The sequence below is a fragment of the Podarcis gaigeae genome (assembly GCF_964106915.1).
Source record: "Podarcis gaigeae genome assembly, chromosome: 15".
Lineage (NCBI taxonomy): Eukaryota > Metazoa > Chordata > Lepidosauria > Squamata > Lacertidae > Podarcis > Podarcis gaigeae.
The window spans coordinates 32554227-32578290 of NC_139692.1; the positions used below are offsets into that span (position 1 = coordinate 32554227).

Genomic DNA, 24064 nt, shown 5'->3' on the forward strand with positions numbered 1-24064 from the left:
ACCCAGAAATAGTGCTTCAGCTTAAGAACTTTGCTTCAGGATGAGAACAAAAATCATGCTCCGGCGGCGCGGCGGCAGCAGGAGGCCCCATTAGCTAAAAGTGGTGCTTCAGGTTAAGAACAGTTTCAGGTTAAGAACAGACCTCCGGAACGAATTAAGTACTTAACCCGAGGTACCACTGTACATCACTGCTGTTCTTTTTCTTTATAAACTGCCTTTCCCCATGCCATAACAGCTACCAGGGCAGTTTGCTGAACACCCTCGTCCCCAGTTTACAACAGTTTGGGCAAGCCCAAATTTAAAAGAAAAGAAATCCAAAAACCAACAGGCAAACACCTAAACAAATAATAGAAAAGCAGGGTAATTAAAACAGTGTGTTAGGGAAGTGGGAAACCTTGGACCCGGGGACCAAAATGCACCCATCTTCTCTCCCATCCCCGGTCATCAAGCCTCCCTATCTAGCCTTTGGGACACTTCCCAAGGCCCGCCACCCACCTTGAGTGTTTGTGCCTGGCTGAAATATGTCTTTGAACTCTGAGAATGCCTCTTGTTTGCCTGAATGGAGGATAGAGAGCGTCGAGGATAGAGAGCTCTATGTGTGTGGAAACCAGCCTACTGTGCAAAGGTAAAAATGGTGTGGGTTGCTCTTACCCACCACTGACGTATGGCCCCCCAAAAGGCTGCCCAGTCTGCAAAAGCTTAACCACCCTGTTTTAAGTCACTTAAGGCCAGCATTTCTGACAACATGAAACTTTTTGCATTCCGCAGTGCGAAATGTTGATGATGGGCGTTGCCCAGCAAGACACGGGTCCTGTGCTCTCGTCCTTATTCTGGTCTGTTCAGGGCAGCCTCCTTTCCTGGTGCTACTTGCAACTTAAGGGCAGTGATGCAGCACCCAAGAGCCTTGCCGTAGAAATCCTTACAAAATGTAAGTATCTGACCAGGAGCGGTCTCTTAACTTACCTTTTCTATAAAAAGCCCCAAACGTGCTGATGATGGGAATTGTGCTTCAAAACACCTGGAGAGCAACACGTTGGGGAAGGCTACTCTGCATCGTTTAGTAAGCCATCTTTTGTTCTTTCCTGTCTAGATGTGCAGCAGTTCCTGCGGAGCGTCAGGACAATTTTGGAGTCGCTCCTGTCCCAACACAGTGGGAGAACAATAGTGGAAAAACTGAGTAACTCTGTCTTTTCCATGGTAGCCCGCCAGCTGGTGAGTGAACTTATGGGATGCTTACGACAGCTGCGGGTGGGTTTTCTTGATATATTTTTAAAAACAACCTGTAATTCTAACAGGGCACCTTTTGTCCTTCCCCAGATGACCTTCCTGCAGGACTTCTGCACTTTAGACATTCCACATCGTACCCTCCTGCAGGATGTCAGCATTTTGACAAAGCTACTGAATGACCTGTCTGCAGACCCAGGAGATGGCCCAAATAAGGTAGCCTCGGCAAAGGTGCTAATGCTTTCAGTGCACAATATTAACTCTGCTGTTCACCACGTCGAGCTGGTTTTCTGTTTAAAGTAGGATAAGAATGAAATGAAAATGGACTCTTGCTCTGTTAAGTCATGCAAAAGATGGGTGTTGACAAAGGGGCCCAAGTCTGAGTAATGCTAACACTGCTGTAGAATCTGAGGCCTTCAAGTCCTGGCGCATGCAGATACCATGCTTAGAAATACCTATCTAGGTAGGCCTGCCTAGTGCTACCAAGGGACCCAGTCGTTCAGTGTTTTTCTTTTCTTTTCCTAATTGACATTATTTACAGCCCCAGACTGCAGTAGGTAGGGTATTAGATCATGCCCTATACAAAGCAAACAAGCAGTGAACAGTCAGAAAGGGAAGTGGTAACACACCAGTACAAACCAAGACATCCATATTTCCCAAGCCAGCGTGGGTAGTGAATATTGAGCACCTGAGTCTGAAGCTTCAGAAATAAAACCCCACGAGATGGCATAGTAATATTTTGGATCCTCCTTCCCCCAGGAAACACTTCAGTTTATGTGCGTAATTTTCCCCACCCGATTGCAATACCCAATGTCCATAGTTTCTTATACCCCACAGGCAAATGCAGATTATTTTCAGTGTTCTTCCTTTCTAGGCTATTGAAATCTTAGCCAACATCCATGTCAAAAACACTTTAGAGAGACCAGTTTTCATGTTGTCCATTTACCTCTGGATTAAGCTTCCAGATATGCACCAGACACCTGGTTATTTCAGGACTTCCTTTTCCTGGATTGGCATCTGGGGAGCCGAACCGCCCTTGGCTCCTTTTATAATGGTTTATTATTATTATTATTTGTGCCAGGTGGGCATGGAGAGTTGGCAGCAGGAGCAGCCGGTGGTGCTGCGGACATGGGCTGCAGAATCCCCACATAACTACGAAAACAACTGCCACGATGTCACCGTCTTCCTTTGTCCAGGGGCAACTTACTTCGAGGTGGAGTTTGATGAAAGATGTGAAACGGAGAGGAGGTAACCTTGCAGCAGTTTTCATCTTGGGTGTGACTTCCATGTTAACACCTCTCTTTTGGCCCCATTGCTGAAGGCTCACTCATGCATCTGTTAGCCCAGCCCCTTACATTCCTGGGAAGGTCTAGCTAGGCAAGGGCGCCCCCTCAATCCTACACCTTCAGGATTGTTCTGCACGTCTCTTCAGTGCCTAGCTGTGCATCTGAGCTGTCCCAGTCAGGCCCCCCAAAGGTTGCCAGAACTCACCGGTTAGAGAAATTCTGTTCTTTTAATGCTGCACAAACACATCTTCATAGGTACGATTACCTGGAATTTACTGACGCCAAAGGTGGAAAAACTCGCTACGATACCAAAGTTGGCACAGACAAGTGGCCCAAGGTGAGTGGCTTCCAAATACTGAGAGCGAGCAAGACTTCTGTGTGACACAAAAACCCACCACGGTGGCACCACACCCAGTTGTTCCTGGCTTTTCTCGCATCTGCACTGGAAGGTTTTTAATGGAGAACCACATACCTTGTTATTTAAGAACATTGCCTTTTGGGGACTCAGCATTGAATCTTGCTTCACAACATACCCCTAAAGTAGAGGTGGTCAATGTGTGGCCCACTAGATCAGCAATTGCCAAATTATTTCTTTGCCAACCCCCACTTGGTTCCATAAACTCATCCCTTGTGACCCCCCCCCCCCACATAAAAAGAATAGCGGTTTGCATGACACACTAAGGAAGATAATAACACAGTCATTGCTCATTTATTCAAACTACTGTATTTAGTTTAATTAAGTCAACAAAATGGATGAACCTGATCCAGAGAAACCAGCTTTTCAAAGACTGATAGTCATTTGACCTGCACCACCACCCTGCCACCTTCTTGCCTCTTAGCACCCCCCCCCCCCAGCTATGATACCACCACTCCTCTAAATGTTGCTGGACTGCAACTCCCATCAGCTCCCGACAGCATTGTCAGTGAATGATAGGAATCGTAGTCCTCCAATGTCAGGAGAGCCACAAGTTGGCCATCCCTGTGCTGAAGACTTGTATGAACTCACAAATGCAAGAAAGTATTTCCTATCGCTTGAAGGGGGTTAAAGCCTTCATTCCAGCTGGGCAGTGTCATTTTCCTGACAGGCAGGGCTACGCAGGTTTCTGAACTGAAGTTTCACTATCCGATGGTATTTGCTTTATCCATTCCTTAGCATCAAACACACTGCCAGGCTTTTTGCAAAACTCTTGAAATAGGAAGTTTTGCATTTCATCCTTCCATCAAAACTTCCCAAGGTTTCTTTCACCTAATAAAAAGACGATGCATTTCATTTGGCTGGGGAGGTGTGCTGTGTGTGTGTGTGTGTGTGTGTGTGTGTGTGTGTAAGAGCTGCAAGCAGGATGGAGGAATGTTGGGTTATCATTCATAGCCCTGCTGTGACTTCCTGTCATGTGACACTTGGCAAAAACCTCACCTGTTTTGTTGCTCTGTAGAAAGTGACCTTTAAGGCTGGCCCTCGGCTGCAGTTTCTCTTTCACTCCGACAGCAGTAATAACGAGTGGGGCTACAAATTCTCTGTCACTGCATATGGCTTGCCAGATGTGGAAGTTTCGTGGGGCCTGGACCTGCACCTTCTCGTGGCCAGGCTCATGGGGCGCCTGGCTTCTCAGAGCATGGTGCTGAAATCCCAACAAGGTACGTTGAGTTCAAGCATTACTTGAAAAGTGTTCAGGGTGTGGAGCTGTGGCGAGGATCCTTTATGAGTTGTAAGGATGGTGAAGGAGGGGTTTGTTTTGCTATAAACTGAGGCACCGTAGTTGTCTTCAGTCTCCAATGCTTTCCTGGTGATTTATTTGTTCATTAGGTTTGCGTACGTTACCATTCTTAACTTCAAAAAGCTCAGAGCAATTCACAGTTAATCCTCTAGCCACCGCACTGAGTAGCATGTGAAACTTTGATATTGGAACCCCAGGTTTAGATGACTTTTGACTGAATCCCTTTAGCCAATTTTACTTTCCTTCGTCTGGCTACCTACACAGTAAAATAAATTAAGTGTGTACCCTGTTTCTCCCCTTCCCCCAATGGTTGAAGGTGACTTTTAAAAACGTGTGATCTAAAACAACCAAACGCAATAACGTTATATGCATATTTTGAGCCCTAGAAAGAGCGCCTACATCCAAGGTGCCTACGTCATATTGTAAAATCCACAAGGCTGGCTTCTGTATTTTATTTCACTTTCCATTGATTTAAAGGTTACGGGGCTAGAAATTTAAGATGCATAATATAACAGATATATAGCCTTTACTTTTCTAATATCACTGCCTCTTTTTTCCCCCTTCCCCAGAGGCAGGAAATGAAATAGAATTGTCTCCTGCAAAAGTGGTGTCTGTTCTTAACTCTCCTCTGTGGAAGCCGGTCTTCAGGCATCAGATGCGTTCTGAGCAAAAGCTGGGAGCTAGAGAGCATAGCCAAACGCCGCAGGAAGATAAAGAGGTATTTCAGCCAACATCCAAAATGTAGTCGCACTAATGCACGGAGCACTTCAGCCCTTCTGCTTCTCTTCAATGCTTCCTCAGCTGATATTGTACAGTAGTCAGATGACCACTTCCAGGTGCTACCCCAACACAGGTAGCTATGGCCAGAGATCACAGTGGAAGAGTGACCAGAGCTAAGGATGGGATGGGGCAGAAACATGATGAGGATATATTTCATTTGATCTCTGGTCACCAAGCAGGTTTATTGCTGGCACAAGGGTTGTTGGGCTGCTGTGTGGTAACTGCAGGAGATTTTAGTGGAGCTGTAGAGGAGGGCATCCTGAGTAGCCTGCCCCTTTTTTATCTTATTCTATTTATTTAACAATTTATTTCCTGTTTGCTTATAATAAAACCTCTAAGCGGTATGCACAAAATATTAAAATTAACAATAAAGACTAATCAAACATTCTGAAATAATTATAATTAACAGGGTTGTGTTTTTTAATATATATATATATATTAAAACATATCAGCAATCTACATATCTGGGTATGCTTGCCTAAACTAAAATGTTTTCAGCAAGTACCAAAAAGAGTACAGTGAAGGCACCTGCCTGATGTCCATAGGCAGAGAGTTCCGAAATGTGGGTGTTGCCACAATAAAAGATTGATTTCTCACTACTGTGGCATGAGTATTATTTGGCACCTTTAACAGTGCCACTTCCACAAATCAAAGTGATTGGTTAAGCATACATAGTGTGAGTAAAGTGGTCCCAAGCTGTTAATGGCTTTATATACCAATAATAACACCTTGAACGTGGCTCAATAAGAAATCAGGAACCAATACAGACCTCTGAGCTGAGGAGTTGCATGCTGACAGGGTCTTGCTCCTATAAACAACTGTGCTGCAGCATTCTACATCAACTGCAGTTTCCAGGTCATACAAGGGAAGCCGCACAACAGAGTACTTTGCAGGAATCCAGTCTTGAAGCTGCCAGTGCCTGAACTACCATGGTCAAGCCCTCCTGGCGCAGGAATGGTAAAAGCTGTTGTACCGAGTGCAGCTAGTAAAAGGTGCTTCAAGCCACTGAGACTCCCTGGGCCTCCAGTGACAAAGCTGGATCCAGAAGCACCTGATTGCACATCTGCTCCTTTAGGGATCTGTTTCTTTCAATTAAAACGGAAAGCTAAACCATAGTTTGGCATTACTGAGAGCAGCCCTAACTTTTCTCCAGGCTCACATCTTATCTTGCTTCTCCTCTAGTGCAACTGTGAGGACTTTAGTGTGGGGGAAGTCAGGAGGTTCCCTTACTGTGGGTCAATAATAACAAGATGAAGAATTCAATAACGTTTATTGATTGCACGTGCAAGGTAGAACCTCCTATGTGGAAGTCTCTACCAAGGAATTAAACACTGTGTATGCATAGGTGTAGAAGTGCAACATAGTCAAACCCTTCCCTTCATTACGTTAGTTTATTTGGTCATAAAGCATCATTAAAGCAACACTATTTGACATGTGCAATTAGACACTTTTGTTGTCGCCTTATTTCACACCATTATCTTTGCTGCACAAGTGCTTCATCTCCATTTCTCTTTGAAGCTTCTACAGCATGATTTGTTGCATTTTCCAAGTTTCTCAATGTCTCCAAATGTTTTCTTACCTGTAACATAGCTTGCTTACTCCCTTCCAGTCACATCAAATACGGCCTTCCTTTCTTTCCACTTAGCAGTTTCTCTTCAATACAACTTAACTGAACGATTTAACTACATCTGGAAGCTTCTGATTAACCATGACTTGTTTTGTTGTCAGTCCCAGACAAAATGTGGTTAATCTTAACTATGGTTAGTAGAAGCAAAGCCACCTTCAAACAATTTAATCGAAGCTGGCTTGTTCTCACTAATCACAGTTTAAGGGTCAGATGACACACTAAACTACAGTTAATATAAATTGGAAGCGGAAAATTCTTGTCTCTTTGTGACTGCCAGAGGGGGAAGGGAGCGTGTATGAGCCCAGATAGAGGGCAGACAAGACTCATTCTTGTAACACTAAACCACAGTGTACTGTTACCAACTAAATCTCTTCTAATCTTCTTTTCAGGCCACAAACTCTCATGCCAACAACTGTCATAATTTTCTCCTTGACTTCGCAAAGTCAGACTCTGCCCAGGAGTTCTGTGGGCCAAATTCTGAGCTTTTCAAAGGACTCGTACAGGCATGTAAAAAACAGGCCCCAAAGACTGATATAGTTGCTGGTTCCACTATTGATCAAGCTGTCCAGTCTACATTTGCTGCTCTGGTCTATCTCTCTCCAGATTTGTATGGGAAGCTTCAGAAATATGGTAACTCCTACCTTAGTGAACATACATTCACAGTGAAGACGACTGCTCATATTTAGATGATTCACTTGTAAAAGTGTGGCTTGTCCATTCTTTCTAAATAATATTTACAACTTTGCTTGCATCAATTTTATGTACATGTGAAAAACCTACATCCCCTTAGTTTGAATAACACACATGGAAAAAATCAGGGCGAGTTGAGTTTCCCTTTGTGTGTTCCAGAGGCCTGACTGGCCTCTGATGAAAGTTGGGCATTTAGTGTCACTGGAGCAGAGTTGGGGTAGGCACCCTTGCTTTTGACTTTCAGGCATCTCTCAGAGACCTCTTTATGCTGCCAGGCCTTTGCAGCTGTTTAAATTGATTAGCCAGTCAATTGAATAATCATTTATATTGCCCTAAATGGTGTTTTAGTTGTACACTACCCTGATATTTTATGACATTGTCTCTACGGAAGTATTTTTATACAAAAGTGAGCCTAGGGTGCCATTTTATACAAGCAGCAGAAACAAGTGGCAAACCACTCCATTCTGTATGGTAGGTGGGGACCAATGTCCCCTGTGTATAGAAAAATGTTTCAGAGAGCTATTCTCTTTGTCAAAGTTTCTGTGAGCTGGGCAGATTGTTTCCCACTCCACCCCTACCCTCTGCAGCTATGCAATCATCAAACATTTGATCTTCCACCTGCAGGCTGAGGTTGATCCAGTCCAGGGAGATTTTTGGCCCTCAGTTCCATTGTTCGTATAAACTGGCCCTAAGACAACCACGTTTCTTTTATTGATTTGAGGTGGTGGCAGAGGTCCACTGTGGCCTCCGCAGTTCTTTCGTTACACCTCCAAGTTGGCTTAGAAGTCTCTTCTTTTCTTCCTTTCCCCACAGTCAACAGTGGAGGCAAAACGCCTTTGGGCGAAGAGTTTGCACAAGTATATTCCCTGGCCGACGGGATCAGAATATGGATGGTAAGATTTCCTCTCTTTACCCTGGGGCCCAGGAAATGGCTACCATACAATTTCCCCCATTTGTTCCTTATTTCCTGAGTTGGTCTCAGCATTGCTGGGCAAAGAAATCCCTCTAAAAGATTATTTTAAGCATCTGAGTTCATTTAAGTAGCATCAAATGTGCTGTCCCCCTACCCCCTCCATCCACCAGGGACACTTTAAATTCTTTTAAAAGTATGTGTATTTCTTTTAAAAATATGTGTATTTCTACAGCTAGAAATGAAACAGAAGTTCCTCGTGAACCAGGGAAATGATGGGGAGGAGAAGCAGGCTGCTGAGGTGAGCGAGGTGAACCCGGAGACCCTTGGTAAGTGTTATTGTGCTTCTGCCTCTCTTTGCTCCTCTTGCTTTTCCCATGGGTGGCAGACAGCCATATCAATCAATATCACCCCCTGGCATCCGAGGCAGGAAGTGATCACACTACATTGGCTCCCAGTACATTTCTGAGCACAATTCAAAGAGTTGGTGTTGACCTTTAAAGCCCTAAACGGCCTCGGCCCAGTATACCTGAAGGAGCGTCTCCACCCCCATCGTTCAGCCCAGACACTGAGATCCAGCGCCGAGGGCCTTCTGGCGGTTCCCTCATTGCGAGAAGCAAAGCTACAGGGAACCAGGCAGAGGGCCTTCTCGGTAGTGGCGCCCGCCCTGTGGAATGCCCTCCCACCAGATGTCAAAGAGATAAACAACTACCTGATATTCAGAAGACATCTTAAGGCAGCCTTGTTCAGGGAAGTTTTTAATGTGTGATATCTTAGTGTATTTTTGGTCTTTGTGGAAGCCGCCCAGAGTGGCTGGGGAAACCCAGCCAGATGGGCGGGGTACAAATAATAAATTATTATTATTATTACAGCGAGAGCTGTAAGGTAGGCCGTGCACTTACGAAATACTTAACATTTCATCTGTTGATACGAGATGCACAGAGCAGGAGGAGCCGAGTTGCACCGCTCTCATGATGCGCTTGTTGCCTTTCGATTGCAGCGCAACAGTGCATCCAGAAAAGTCACCTCTTGCTCAGTTTTCTGCCTGCACGGACCAAGGCAGAAGGCCATGACACGGATCACGCAGAGGACTTTGGGCGATGCCACAGAGACCGACGTCGGAGGACGAGCTCTGTCGTCGAAGCGGATTTCCAAGCATCAGATTCTTCCCCCGTCTCTGGAGTGACTGGTTTTGTTTTCCCGGAGGCAGGTCAGGCCACAGCCTCCAGCTCAAAGAGGAAGCACGTGCCAGACTCGCCGCAGACAGAAGTGTCTCCTGCGTCCCAAAGCAAATCCCTTGACAGTAACTTGTCGGAGCAAGAAGATGCCTTGTCCCCTCCCTCCACTCCCACTCGGAAGCCTCCATTCAGCCGCGGGAGGCTCCGGCTCCTCTCCTTCCGCTCCATGGAGGAGTCCAAGCCTGTGCCCAGCATTAAGGAGAAATACCCCATCCTGAAACACACCTTGGACTTCATTAAGGACCAATCTCTTTCTCATGAAAGGTGAGCCAGATCCAACTTTGAGAGCCAGTGTGGTGTAGTGGTTAAGAGCAGTAGACTCGTAATCTGGTGAACTGGGTTCGCGTCTCCGCTCCTCCACATGCAGCTGCTGGGTGACCTTGGGCCAGTCACACTTCTCTGAAGTCTCTCAGCCCCACTCACCTCACAGAGTGTTTGTTGTGGGGGAGGAAGGGAAAGGAGAATGTTAGCCGCTTTGAGACTCCTGAAGGGGAGTGAAAGGCGGGATATCAAATCCAAACTCTTCAAATCCAAATTTTGTGCTGGTAAGAAAAACCGGACATCTCATTAAATAGAGGCTCCAGAAAAACCTCAAGGGGCGTTTGAGATTTGCTTGTCCGGCTCCTTCCTCCTGGCTTGTGGTGCTAATTGCTGAACAATAGGATACAGTGAGAGCATAAGAAGAGCCCTGCTAGATCAGTCCAATGGCCAATCTAGTTGAGCATCCTGTTCTCACAGTGGCCAGTCAGATACGAGTAACCGCAGTGTGGCACAAGGTGTGTTTTGCCTCAGAATATGTGCTCAACAGTGAATGTTTTGTGAGAAGTATTTGTTTTGGGTTCTAACACATTACATAAACTGCCTAGGGGTTACGTATCTTAAACAGTACATAAAAGTATAGAAATGTATTCTTGAGTTAAGAATTCCATCCCGGTGGGCGAGTGTACGTGACGGCGTTTCTTGCTTTTGTGTATATATCAGGAAACCCTGTTATACGATCTATACGATATACAATATCTTTATTGTCATTGTCCCATGCAGAACAATGAAATTGAAAAAACTAGATAAAACTACTACAAAACTACATAAAACATTCAAAAACCCCTAAAACTCTGAAACCCCATTTTAAAATACACTATACTATAGAGACCCCTTATGCTGCGTTTAGAACCAGATTTGCATTTGCGTAGAAACTGTTTCTCAGGTGGCTAGTCCTGGCCTTTATACCTTCTTCCAGAAGGCAGAAGCTGAAAGAGATCATTTGTTATAACAAACCATAAAGCCATGTAACGTGTTGTCATCACGTTGCTGCCAAATTTTGTCCTGCTCAATAAATACCCACCACTTGCCACTTTGTTAGGCTTCTTGACATCGCCAGTTCTCTGTTGACGGAGAAGCTCATCGGTGTGGGTTAATGCACCATCCCCTTGTGCCAATGCAGGAATAGGTTTAATAGGAAAGTGTGTGTGTGTGTTTCTCCTAGCGTTCTGAAAGTCCTTGCTTTGAGGAAAGCTCAAGCCAAAAGCATCTTGGAAGTGCTGAAGATGATCCTCCAGTGCCTAGAATCCCTCAGCCAGCCTCACTGCTTCACCCCACCTTGCATCATCTTCCTGCTGGAACTCCTGGCTTGCCAAAAAGACTTCACAAAGTAAGACATGTGGGAAGCTGCACTTCAGGCATAGGCAGTTGTTCATTTTTAGCTCAGGTTAGCAGAGAGTGAAATGCGTCCAATCAAGCCATTGGCCCATCATTCTTAGTATGGCCTACACCTTTGATGGGGGTACCCGAGGCCAGCATATTTAATAAAAAATATTTTTTTAATACAGTTACCTGTCATACACTTAGCACTGTCATATTTTAATGGATGATCTTGGGAGTAGCTCAAGTTATGTATTCCCCACATTCAATCCTTCGTTTTGGTTCTTCTCATTGCCCCTCTGCTCTGGTGTCGGTGCAATGGTAGATTGAAGTAGCTATGGTTGTTGGAGCATATTACACAATGGCAGGCTTATAAAATGCAATTCAGCAGCCTATATATCTTCTTTTCCAGCTATTTTGCACACTTGGAAGGCTGTGGGGCTGAGCTGCACCGGGAAATACGGGAATCTTACTACCAGCTTCTTCTCTTTTTGGTCAACGCTCTGAAAGGATTTAACGACCTCGATGAGAAGTATGGACCTCTTTCTTTCTTTCTTTCTTTCTTTCTTTCTTTCTTTCTCTTAAAGCATACAAGATCCTTTATTTATTTTTGTAAGACTCCTTTACACCATGATAATTGTCCCTGGTGTTGTGTGAAGAGTACATCCTATTGTCCCATAACTTACTATCAATCAATTTTATTACATCACTCTGAGTATCATTTATTACTTATTAAGGTATTTATATCCTGCCTTTCTCCCAAGTTGGGACTCAAGGCAGCTGAAAGCCGTTAAAAACTTTATAAAACACAAAGTTACAAAAGCAAACTAATAAAACACATTTAAAACCAGCAATTTAAATGCAGTTTGCCCTGACAGCAGCCCAATGGTCAGTCTTCGTCTGCATCTTAGTATTCAAAGGCCTGTCTGAAGAGGAAGGTCTTGCTTAGCCTGCTGGCAGAAGGATAACAAGGGGAAGGAGGAGTCAGTATGATCTCTCTTGGGAAGGAATTCCGCAGTAGGGGAGCAGCCACAGAAAAGGCTCTGTATTATGAACAAGGGAGAAAAATCAGGTTGTTTCCAATGTTGCTTCCCTCCACACTTTGTGCAAATTCCATCATGTTGTCTCCTTTGGTCATAGCCCCCTTTACCCCCCAAATGAAATTAAGGCCGTTTGTCCCTTCTCCTTCGCTTTTGCCACCTGCAACCTTGCAGCTCCTCTGTGTTTTAATTGCGCTGCCCTGGTTTGTCTTCCCTGTTCGTTTAGATCGTTGCTCCCTGCCTTGTCCTGCGTGCAGACGTCTCTCCTTCACCTCTTGGACATGGGTTGGGAGCCAAGTGACCTTTCCTTCTTTGTTGATATACAGCTGCCACACCTCCTTATCAACATGTCACGAGAGAACATAAGTACACATGACAGCATAGTTTGGTAAGTTGGGACAAGTACCTGGGTTTGTTTTGCTTTGACACTCCTATCGGTGCTGCAACAAAATGACTAGCACATTTGCAAAGCTAAGCAGGGTCTGGTATGGTTTCAAATTGGATGGGGGACCGCCTGTTGAGAGTCCTGCAATGCAGGGGGTTGGACTACGTCGCCCTTGGGATCCCTTCCAACTCTGATTCTTTGAAAGCCTGTGAAATAATTTTGGCTGGGAAGTCGCTTGTGCATTTGTAGGAATTGCCCAGAACTGCCTCGAGGGGATCTTGGCTGAAAGGTGGGATAGAAATTTGACGAGTGAATAAATAATGCAAAATAAAGATATTTCCCAAAGCAGTTACTGTTTCTTACAAGAGCTGGCTTTCTCTAAAAAAATACAGTTGCCTTGTTTTTCTTTTTTCCCTAAGTGGGGGAGCCTTGTGTTTGAAGTGTTTTGAGACTGAGATGTTTGTTGTTTGGATTAATATATCAACTGCCTGCATTGCAGGATTCCACATTTGTTCCTATGGCTTGTAGGGGTTGTGAGTTTCTGGTAGGGCTAGGCATTTGAGTAGCCCACTTTTTAAAACTTCGTTTATTAATGGCATTTGTATGCTGTTCCAGTGCAGCATAAAGTTTTCTTTGTGGTTTAACAGGAAATAATTCTAAACTCATTGGAAATGCAAATTAGGTCATAAAACCATGAAATCAAAACCTGCATCCTTGCTCCTCCAAAGTTAGAACACAGATTTAAAAACATAGAAGGTCATACAGCACCAGCTATTTAAAAGACCTGGGTATTGCTGGAAATATCACAAAGCTGGCATTGGGCAAACCCTGGGAAGGCTGTTCCATAACTATGGTGCTAGCACCAAAAAAACCCCCTTACTGGCCTCAGATAATTCAGTGGGGGACGCTTAGAGCAGGCACTCCAAGGAGATTATTTAGAAGAAGACCAAATTATTTTTGAAGCATTTTAATAGGCAACCTAAAGAGGGTTAAATTGATAGGTTTAGTGCTTGTGTTAATTATGAAAACGAACGGGAGTACAGCAAGTTTTTCTGTGCCACCCATTAACAAATGTGCTCATGTGAAAGTGTGAAAAATAGTTGACTTGACTTTTAAAAATAGAACATAGAGATAAAACCTTGAATAGCAAAACAACAACAGAAAACAGTTTTTAGAAATGCTGGAACGTGGGGAAATGAAAAGGTCTTCCCTTGGTGCTGAAAGGTTGACAGCAGAGCACTAAGTAAGCCTGTCTGGTGAGGGCACCCCACAAACCAGGGCATTAAAGGACTCCCTCAGTGGTGCGGTGTTCTCAGGGCCCTTCCATTCTCCCTAATTGCAGGATCTTGTCCCTGACCACGCATTGACCTATGCTTGTTGCATTTCTGAGATGGAGACACTCAAAAGAGCAGCGGGACTGTAGAAGAGAGATCCCTGCCCCACCCCCTCCAAGCTTCCAGGCTTGCCACTTTCTCCAGATTGAAGGGGCAGGGGCAATCCTGTGCATTAATGAAATTAATTTGCATAATTGTGGTTGACTCACTGAACAATTCTTCTCTTCGGCTCTTAATCTGGAACACCAGGGTCAGGCTGCAGTTAAGATATTGGAAGCATATTAACCTGAGGCCTCTTTTTACTTGAATCAAATGGCTTTTAATCCATTAAACATTGCAGCCCCTCTTCCCCCATTGTTTTGGTCCTGCCGTTCTAAGTAGAAAGCATTTAATTTTGTGCCTTTGTTCCTAGCCAGTGGAGCGAGGAAGAGGAACTCGCAGACTACAAGCAGAACTCCGAGTGGATGGACGAGTGTCAAGAAGGAGTCTTTGAAAGCTGGTGCGACAAGATAAGTCAGGCTGATCCAGAGAAGCAGAGGAAGGTCAGTAGAATGAAAACTTTTGGTCTGGGTTTGGTGGAAGGGCTCAAGAGGTAGAGCAGGTGGAGGCAGAGCTGGTGAAGTGGGCAGACATGGATAGGCATATTGTAGCTGGCAGGGGTTGGGGCGGCACGTACGAGAGGCCCAAGGACCCTACTCCGAGAACTGGGATGGGGTAAAGGGAGGATGTATCCTGAACACAAGAAGGCAGATGGCTGACATTGGCTTGGAAGATGCTCCTTCAAACCTGCTGAGCTTTTGAAGTCCACCCAGTGGCCCTGGGAGCGTGCAATCTCTCCCCCTCCCCCCATTTGGAAGGCATTTTTATGTTTCAGTTTCCCACGACTTTTTAGCTAGCTGTCAATTTTTGATTTGCCTTCTATTTTATCTATATATTTAAATATTTATAGGATGCCTTTTGGGGTCACATCCACCCAAGCCAGCAAATTAAAAACAACCATATAACAACATTAGTATATCATTATCATTATGAAATTTTCAAAATGGGGGCCAGGGGGCAGGGTGGAGGAGAATCCTGGAAATGCATTAAAATATATATTCAGCTGGTTTAAAACACTTTCGCAGAGCTACTTTAATGAACCAGCAGCATGACTAAAAAAACACATTTTAGTGACTTGCTGAAAACACCGATAGGCGGATGGAGTTGGGAACTCAGAATGTGCATGCTAGGTACTTCTAAGTTCCAAAATATTGCTCACTCACAGGATAGCTTTGAATCTGGGGGTGCGGGGAGTGTGTAACCAGCTTTGTTTGTAGCTGGAAGAGTTGTATATGCTCATGATACTACTTCAAAATATTACTGTAGGCTGCACCTGAATTGGCTCTTAGTAACAGAAGCCTCCTTGGGGCTGAAACCAAGTTCTCTCTTGGCATTAATTGAGAGCGCTGTTTGTGCAGAGAGAGTGAGCAAAACTCTGAGAAGCAATTCTGCATCCATCTGCTTTCCCCCCCCCCCAAAGCCCTCCAGGCTTTGCAAAACTCAAGTTCTTCCCACCTGATGTTTCCCTGTGATGGGCTTTCTTCCCAGTTCCTGTTCCATTATCTAGAGTAGGCATGTCCAACTCCCAGGAGACAGCGATCTACTCCCACTATAAAATAACTGGCAGTGATCTACCCATTGGATTTTTGGGGAGAAAGACTCAAAGTTGTTGCGCTTTTTGAGGCGAGGAAGACCCAAAGTTTTTTTAGCTTTTTTTGGGGGGGGGACGATCGACCAAGGGCGCCCCGCGATCGATCTGTTGGACGTGCCTGATCTAGAGGCATTGTAGCTTGCATGGAATTAATTTTCTTGTATATTCTGATTTGGACTGACCTGGCGCTTCACCTCCTGAAGTTAATTGTGGCTTGGAACACAGTTACCTCTCGGGTTTTGCACTTCTCTGGATTTTGCAGTACTGTTCAAAGCTCAAAGAACAAAGCAAAATTCGCATTAAAAATACACATTTAAGAATAACTCTACAATTCAACGATTTCTATTAGAAATATATTGATCTGCCTATGCTACAGATGATGGCAGAGCCAAGATGGTGGCATTTTATTGTTTAAAGTTTTCTGCAAAGCAAGCGTTTCCATGTCTCGTTCCAGATGCACATGTTCATTGCCCGCTACTGCGACCTGTTACACGTGGACATATCCTGTGACGGGTGTGATGAGATCGCTCCTTGGCATCGTTACCGCTGCTTGCAGTGCAACGACATGGATCTTTGCAAAACGTGCTTTTTGGGTAAGCCGGCTGGCCAGAAATGGCATCATTTCTTCTTCAAAGGGGGTGCTCAGTTTTTTGTAGTTTAACATCTTTCTTTTCCTTTTTTAAAAAAAAGTAGACATCAAAGGAGATCCTTTTGCATTAACTTTTTTAAAAAATGGCTCCACATTTTCTGAATTTTGAAACAGGCAATATTGTCCACACAAGAAAAAGGAGGGGTATGGTGTAAAACATGGAAATACTATAATTTGCAAGTAGTGGTGTGTATGTGTATAGATGGATTGATGTGATGTGGATTCCCAGCACATTCATCAACTACTACTGGCCTGTTTTCCCAGCAGAGAAAAGGGACTTCAAGTTATCTACTGCCTTCTTTTCCCTTCACACTCACTCTCTCCTCTTTCTATTTTTGGGGACAAGAATGGGGAACCTGCAGCCCTCTAGCTATTCTCTAAACTCCCAACTCGCATCAACCCAAGCTTATTTGTGTTTTTTGGCAGTGATAAGGAAGCTGTGACCCTCCAGATGTTGCTGGACTACAACTCCCATCATCCCTGACCCTTGGCCATACAGGCTGGGGCTGATGGAAGCTGCATTCTAGCGATATCTGGAGGGCCACCGGCTCCCCATTTCTCTGCTCCAAGGGGACCCAGAAGTGTCAAAGACAGGCTTTGAACTGGAGCCTTGGCCTCTTCAGGTGATAAGTCGTGATACTTAAATGGAACCTCCATGGCCCAAAGCAGTAAACTTCAGAATACCAGACGCAGTGGAGAAGAAGTGCTGCTTTTTCGTCTCTCACAAGTTCCCCAGAGACTCCCAATGGGCTGCTGATGGAACCTAAATGTGTCTTTGGTCACATCCAGCAAGGCATTTTCCATGCAAGCAAAACATCTCATTTTTTTGCCATTTAAAAGTCTTACCAGCAAGGACTTTGAACCTTCTGGCTCTTGGCCCATGCAAAGACACTGAGTGTGCACCCCAAAGGGTCATTTTTAAGCCTGTTTAAGAAAGAGAAATCGGAACATATCAGCCTTTGCCAACCTGGTGCCCTCCAGATGTTTGGCATTACAGCTTACACCCCCATGTGCTGGCTGAGGCTGATGGGAGCTGTAGTCCAAAACATCTGGAAGGTACTAGGCAGCAGAGGCTGAGGAAACGGCTTTATTCAACAGTTCTGCTGCAAGAGTGGTGTAGAGATTGAATGAACGATGGCTGCTTTGAACACCCGTTGCTGTCCCTTTGCATCCCATGTAGGCGGAGTGAGACCCGAAGGCCACGAGGCGAACCACGACATGGTCAACATGGAATATGCCTGCGACCACTGCCAGGGCATTATCGTTGGGCAGCGCATGAACTGCAACGTGTGCGAAGATTTTGACCTTTGCTTTGGGTGTTACTCCGCCAAGAAGTACTCTGAGAGGTACTGTGCCTTCACAACCTTCTGAATCTTAACGGGATCACGCTTGGGAATTGGGCACCCCTACTTTGGGACGTGGGTGGCACTGTGGGTTAAACAACAGAGCCTAGGACTTGCCGATCAGAAGGTCAGCGGTTTGAATCCCCGCGACGGGGTGAGCTCCCGTTGCTCGGTCCCTGCTCCTGCCAGTTCAAAAGCATGTCAAAGTGCAAGTAGATAAATCGGTACCACTCCAGCGGGAAGGTAAACGGCGTTTCCGTCTGCTGCTCTGATTCGCCAGAAGCGGCTTAGTCATGCTAGCCACATGACCTGGAAGCTGTACGCTGGCTCCCTCAGCCAATAATGCGAGATGAGCGCCGCAGCCCCAGAGTCGGCCAGAACTGGACCTAATGGTCAGGGGTCCCTTTACCTTTACTTTTTGGCATTATCAGGTGGAGGGGTGGGGGCAAATCCTGGCTAATCCGCAGGTGCAATTTGCTCAGCACTTCTCCCAGTCTAGCTTGAGTCAGGGGTGGGGAGCCCACACGCTTGCCGGATGTACCTGGTTTCTTTTATGAACACCCCGCCCCTGAACCTACTAATCTGACACATTAGGAATAGGGTACCTCTACATCCTTGCCCTATGAATTTGTTTCCAGTGCCAGGAACTGTGCAGATCCCATATGGATGGAGCAGTACTTTTGAGGGGGTTGGGAGCATACTTGTATGTTGTAAACATTTTCAGAAAATAAGCAAGAAAGAAGATGACAGTCCAGGTTGCAGAGACTTGTATTGTGCCCGTGCGCCCCGCAAAGCACAACCCTGCTTTGCACCTAGAGGCAGTCACATGCATCGTGTCGACATTTTTCTAGTAGCAGTGCCAGCCATCCCATAGTAACAAGAAGTTCTGCTTTTCTTCCTCCCTCCCCTCCATTTTAGCCACCTGCCCACCCACAGCGTCACAGCGCACCCAATGATGACCATCCGGATCAGTGACCGCCATCGGCTCATCCAGCCCTACCTTCACAACTACTCTTGGTTGCTGTTCTCCGCTCTGGCTCTCTACAGTGCCGACTTGTCGAGCGGCAAGCAAGGGGATGGCGAGGAGGCGCTTGACCCCCAGGTCGTCGCCCACGCCAGGGCCCTGCAGCAGCAGTGCATCCAGCTGATTGGGGACTGCCTGGTGAAAGTGCAGCATGGGAAAGGTGAAGGACGTGGGGATGGCTGCTCAGACCCAGGGCAGAGCATCGGTGGGAGTGGGGGACGACACATTGCTTATCCCAGGCATAGTTTCTGCCAACGCGCTAAGGCCTGTTGCTTCGATATAAAGCTGTAAGGTAGGAGTGGGGAGCCTTTGGCCCTCTGGTTGTTACTGAACTACAACTCCCCCCATCCGTGGCCACTGTTCATGCCTGCTGAGGCTGATGGGAAGTGTAGTTCAGCAGCGTATGGAGGACTGGGGGATCCTTGCGCCCTGCCATAAGGTCTGCATCTGAATTCCGTTTCAGGATGGAGATTGCAGAGGTTAACTTTTTGCATTGGTGGGATGCTTTATCGTAGGAGTGTTGGTTTTTTGCCGGTGTATGTGTTCAGTCCATAAGGCTGCCTTTCCCCATCCCTGGTGGCTAGGGAATAGAATAATTTGGAAGGGAGGCTTTCAGCAGTGGCAGTAAACCCCATATGAGCTGGTCTGGATTCTTGAACACTGCTGAGGGGTGAGGGAGGCACAGAGTTCATTTTCTTAACCCTCAGGTTCCAGAACTTGCTCTAATTATGATGAGAGTTGGATTTATTTCCTGCTTTTCCTCTACCCTCACCCCTGTACACATTTAGGATCTGGTCTATTCATGTTCTGCTTTTGGATCATCTTATCTTCCTTCCCCCACACCCAGGTTTGAAAAGCCTCGCTCTGCTCTGCATGTTGCCAGAAAGTGAATCTTTACCTGAAAAGGGGATACTATCAGTTGAAAATTCCACAGACGGCACTAGTGAGAGAGCCATGGAAACCGATAAGGCAACATCTGCATCTTTCACCCACTGCAACGTAAATACATATTTTTAAAAATGCTTCAATGTAAACGAAAGAGGCTTCAAACTGGTCCCTCTTTTGGTGTCGCTTTTTATGATTCTCTGCAGCTATAATGACTGCCTATACCAACTTCTGTGTATATGGTACCTTCCAGATGTTTTGGACTACAACTCTCTTCAGCCCCAGCATCCTGTGGCCATGCTGGCTTGGTCTGCTGTGAGTTATAAACCAAAACAGCTGTAGGATATACCGGGTAGGCAAAAGCTGCCTTGCACTGCAGATTCTTGCAGCTTATAAGCAGATAAGGCAGAACAGGAGGATGTTGACTCCTGTTTTCTAGAAGGTTGGAGTGAGCTCCACATTCACAGCAAACGATTAACAGTGGTATACCTTCACATGTGAATATTGTTATTGATGAAGAATCCTGTTTTAGTTAACAAAGAGAAATGAGAGGTGGGTGGAACGAATGATGGCTTCCCAGGGCCTGAATCTGACTTCACCTTGGTTTTGTGTATTTGTGGTAATTTCAGGCTGATAGCTAATAGTTCAAAAGTGTAGAAATCGAAGGTCTCATCTCATGAGGAACATGGCAAGCGCACCCATTCATTGAGCGCACACGTCCTCTTTCCCACACACCTACACTGCCAATCACCACCACCCACTCCCTTCGCTTTTCAGCGGGGGAGTTTCCTCCATCCCAGGAAGGATGGAGTACAGCCTTATCAAATTCCTTATGCTCTGGAAGTTAGGGACCCATCTGGATCAGGACTCAGTGGAAACAAATCCCTCTGGCTGAGGGGGGAGAACCTTCTTAAGGCAGCCCAGTTTGGTGAAGTTGAAACCTGCAGGTTCTCCACCCTGTTATTTGTTTTAGCTTTTGACAAGTCAGGCTTGCCAACTGCATAAGAGCACTGTTGCAATTTTCACCTCTCCTTTATTCGTAGGGGAATGGAAACGCTGATGAAATCCAGGCCTCTGCAGATACCGAACAAGCGCAGAAAGTGAAAACGGAGGGCAAGCCTTCCAACGGCCTTCCACTGAAGAAGGAGGTGGTAACACAAGAGAGAGAGAAGCTTGACCTTAATTCAGATTTTCAAGCGAAGGAATCTATATCTGCAGGTAAAGATCACTTCCTTTTTGGTTCCTGGAATTACAAGTCACTACTCTGTTTTTAAATGTCTTTCTCCTTTATCATTTGAACATGTATCTTCTAAGTTGGTGGCTCTGTCATTGTTTGGCATCAAAATTACTTTGCGCCTGCAGCTGGTAATAACATGTAGTCGATAGTAATCGTTTTTAAATTGCCTAAAATGTACCAAGTGCCTTTCAAGACACCCTAGCCAGCAGCCTTACAAACTATATTTATCTTAAATGTGGAGAAATGAGTTGGTGGAAGGAGAGGGAATAATTTCTGAGCAGAAGTTTATGCTTGTTCAGAGAACTTAATAGAGGAAAGGTAAGTGCAAGTCATAGTTTACCAATATGAACATGGCAGTAAGCCTTGATTAGCACTAAACTGCAAATAGGAAGTGATGCTGTGCTTGGGAGTGCAGGTGGCTTGGAGGACTGGCTAAATTGAGGCTAGATGCTTCGAAGAAGTGCTGCTTCACACCATGCATTGCACCAACTTAGAGGACTTTTAAAGGGGTTGTTATTATTATTATTATTATTATTATTATTATTATTATTATTTATTAAATTTGTAGCCTGCCTTGCATCCGAAGATCACAACATAAACATACAAAACGAGAACACAAAATACATAATAAGAACAAGAACGAATCAAAAACCACCACCACCCTCCTACAAACACGTTTAGAAGGACATAGAATGTTAATCAGACAAAGGCTTAGTTATAAGAAACAACCACTTTTGCCTGGTGCCTAAAGCTGTATAATGAAGATGCCAGGTGAGGTTCCCTGGGGAGAGCAGTCCATAAGTGGGGAGCCACACTCTGGAGGAGGAGACACAAGAAGGCTCTCAGGTGATGATCACAGGGTCTGGGTTGGTTCATATGGGGAGAGGTGATATAATGCGTGGCAGTAATCTGGCTTACGAGGTTACCAGAGCCTAGGCAACAGAAGTTAGGCTATCCCTGTCCAGATAGTGGCACCGTGGGACTACCAGCCGAAGCTGATGCCACCTGAGCTTCCAGCGACAGCAAAGGAGTACCCCTAAGCTATGTACCGGCTCCTTCAGATGGAATGTAAGCCCATCAAGGGCAGGCCACCTCTCATCCATTCTTTCTAGGGAACCACCCACTAACAGTGGCCCAGTCTTACATGGATTGAGCTTCGGTTTGTTGGCTCCGATCCAGTCTATTGCCAAGGCAAGAGAACGGTCTAGCACATCCATTGCCTCACCTGCAGATATAAAGGAGAAGTAGAGCTGTGTGACACCAGCATATTGCTGACAGTGTACTCAAAGATCAATCCATGGCTGTATCCTCAGTGATCTGAGACATGCCTCTAAATGCCATCTGTTGGTGATTAACCATGATCTACTCATTTCCTGCGAGGGGCTTCCCAGGGGCATCTGGTTGGTTGCTGTAGGAAACAGGACTCTTGGACCGGATGGTCCTCTGGTCTGATCTTGCAGGGCATAAGGAAATATAAGGAAAGTTAAAGCTAACCACGGTTATCACATTGCAGATGCAATGCTGCACCATGGTCAGCGCCGAAAGCGAGAGAAAGTCAAGCACGCGGAGGGAGCACACTGTGAACCTGCTATCTCAACAGTAATGACAATTCCGCAATTTGGAGAAATTTATGTTGCTTTCTTTTGTTTTGCAGATGCTGAGGTTGCCGACATTTTGACTCCATGCCGAGCTGAAGCGAAGGCAATGCCTAGCCAAGAGGAGATATTTGCCGAGTGCTCCCAGAAGAGGATTCTTGGGTTGCTGGCTGCCATGTTGCCTCGCTTGAAATCAGTAAGAATCTGCACAAACTGGGTGAAGGGAAGCCAGGGAGTTTCTGGGTGGCAAGAAGATGGAAGTGGGTAAAGCAGCTGTAGGAGAAGAGGGCAGAGGCTTGACAAAGAACTGGGCTGTGGGGGTGTCCTTTTCCCATCCTTGGGACCCCATCAAACCACCTGAACCTGCAACTGGGTGTGGAGAGTGCAGCTGACTGCTGAATGGGACAGCCTGAGGCTGATCCATCCACCTTGGGCCTGCTCATAAAAAGCAGAGGTGAATAAACAGCTGGATAGACAGCCCACCTTGGATGAAGGCAGGAAACAGACTGAGTGAGGACAGGAAAGAGCTATGTGCTCTTGACTCAGAACATTTCTTGCCTTGAAGGCCAGGTGTTGATTTGACACCCATTACAAACACATTTGTTTTGGGACACAGGTGGTGCTGTGGGTTAAACCACAGAGCCTAGGACTTGCTGATCAGAAGGTCGGCGGTTCAAATCCCTGCGACGGGGTGAGCTCCCGTTGCTCAGTCCCTGCTCCTGCCAACCTAGCAGTTCGAAAGCACGTCAAAGTGCAAGTAGATAAATAGGTACCGCTCTGGCGGGAAGGTAAACGGCGTTTCCGTGCGCTGCTCTGGTTCGCCAGAAGCGGCTTAGTCATGCTGGCCACATGACCCGGAAGCTGTACGCCAGCTCCCTCGGCCAATAAAGCGAGATGAGCGCCATAACCCCAGAGTTGGCCACGACTGGACCTAATGGTCAGGGGTCCCTTTACCTTACAAACACATTTCAGGTGAGTCCATTCCCAGCTGGAAGTAGGCAAAAACTGGAAACGGAGAACAGGAGTGAAGCACATCCCCAGTCCTCTGATTTCCTGACCCCTTCTCCCCTCTCTGCAGGACTCGACGATGTCTCTGATGAACCTGGACCAGATCCTCCCGCTCATGTTTCAAGTTGTGATCTCGAATGCTGGCCATTTGAATGAAACCTACCACTTAACCCTGGGGCTCCTAGGCCAGTTGATTCGGAGGCTGATGCCTGCAGAAGTAGACGCTGCCGTGACCACGGTCCTCTCGGCCAAGCACGGCCTCGTTGCTGCCGATGGGTCCTCTGTGCCAGAAGGATGGAAGACGACCCATCTCCTCTTCAGCTTGGGAGCGGTTTGCCTGGACAGGTACATAGAAAAAAGTTTTCCTCTGCCTATTCCTGGAATAGGGAACGGTAGGTGGGCAGAAGTTATTGCAGGCGGTCTCCCTGCCTGCAAGAGCCAGTGCAAGACACCCCCATGGACTGGGGCACTGGGGAAGCACAGGGATCCACTGAGCCCGTAGCTGGCCCTGCTGTTGTCGTATTACTACAGTGGGCCTGATCCAGGCCTCTTTGCTGCACCAGCCTGGACTCTGGCATAGTGAGGGGGCATTTACCCGTCCCTATTCCATCCTGGCAACATGAGCTGGTTAGTGGAAGCTGTTAGGGTTTGTGGTTCAGCTTTGTAGGTCTTCAGAAGGTGACGGTTTTACCCTGCAGCAGTGAGCAGTACCCCCTCACCCCAGGGGTGGTGGAATTAGCAAGGTGGTAGCAGAGATGGCATTGGA

At 46.1% G+C, this 24064-nt stretch overlaps 1 protein-coding gene across 2 annotated transcripts in view; it reads left to right on the forward strand.

Moving 5' to 3' along the window:
* The window catches only part of ZZEF1 (zinc finger ZZ-type and EF-hand domain containing 1), a 96040-nt gene that overhangs the window by 50763 nt on the left and 21213 nt on the right, over window positions 1-24064 (forward strand). For both annotated transcript variants that reach the window (XM_083714254.1, XM_083714253.1), the window contains 22 exons: window positions 769-928; window positions 1091-1212; window positions 1318-1440; window positions 2306-2472; window positions 2766-2847; window positions 3944-4145; window positions 4795-4943; window positions 7022-7262; window positions 8136-8215; window positions 8468-8561; window positions 9233-9734; window positions 10954-11118; window positions 11521-11640; window positions 12375-12536; window positions 14280-14409; window positions 16012-16150; window positions 17387-17552; window positions 18468-18733; window positions 19421-19572; window positions 20502-20676; window positions 22350-22486; window positions 23369-23643. In XM_083714254.1, the coding sequence (XP_083570380.1) occupies window positions 769-928; window positions 1091-1212; window positions 1318-1440; window positions 2306-2472; window positions 2766-2847; window positions 3944-4145; window positions 4795-4943; window positions 7022-7262; window positions 8136-8215; window positions 8468-8561; window positions 9233-9734; window positions 10954-11118; window positions 11521-11640; window positions 12375-12536; window positions 14280-14409; window positions 16012-16150; window positions 17387-17552; window positions 18468-18733; window positions 19421-19572; window positions 20502-20676; window positions 22350-22486; window positions 23369-23643 (3809 nt within the window). The remainder of the gene's footprint in view (window positions 1-768; window positions 929-1090; window positions 1213-1317; window positions 1441-2305; window positions 2473-2765; window positions 2848-3943; window positions 4146-4794; window positions 4944-7021; window positions 7263-8135; window positions 8216-8467; window positions 8562-9232; window positions 9735-10953; window positions 11119-11520; window positions 11641-12374; window positions 12537-14279; window positions 14410-16011; window positions 16151-17386; window positions 17553-18467; window positions 18734-19420; window positions 19573-20501; window positions 20677-22349; window positions 22487-23368; window positions 23644-24064) is intronic.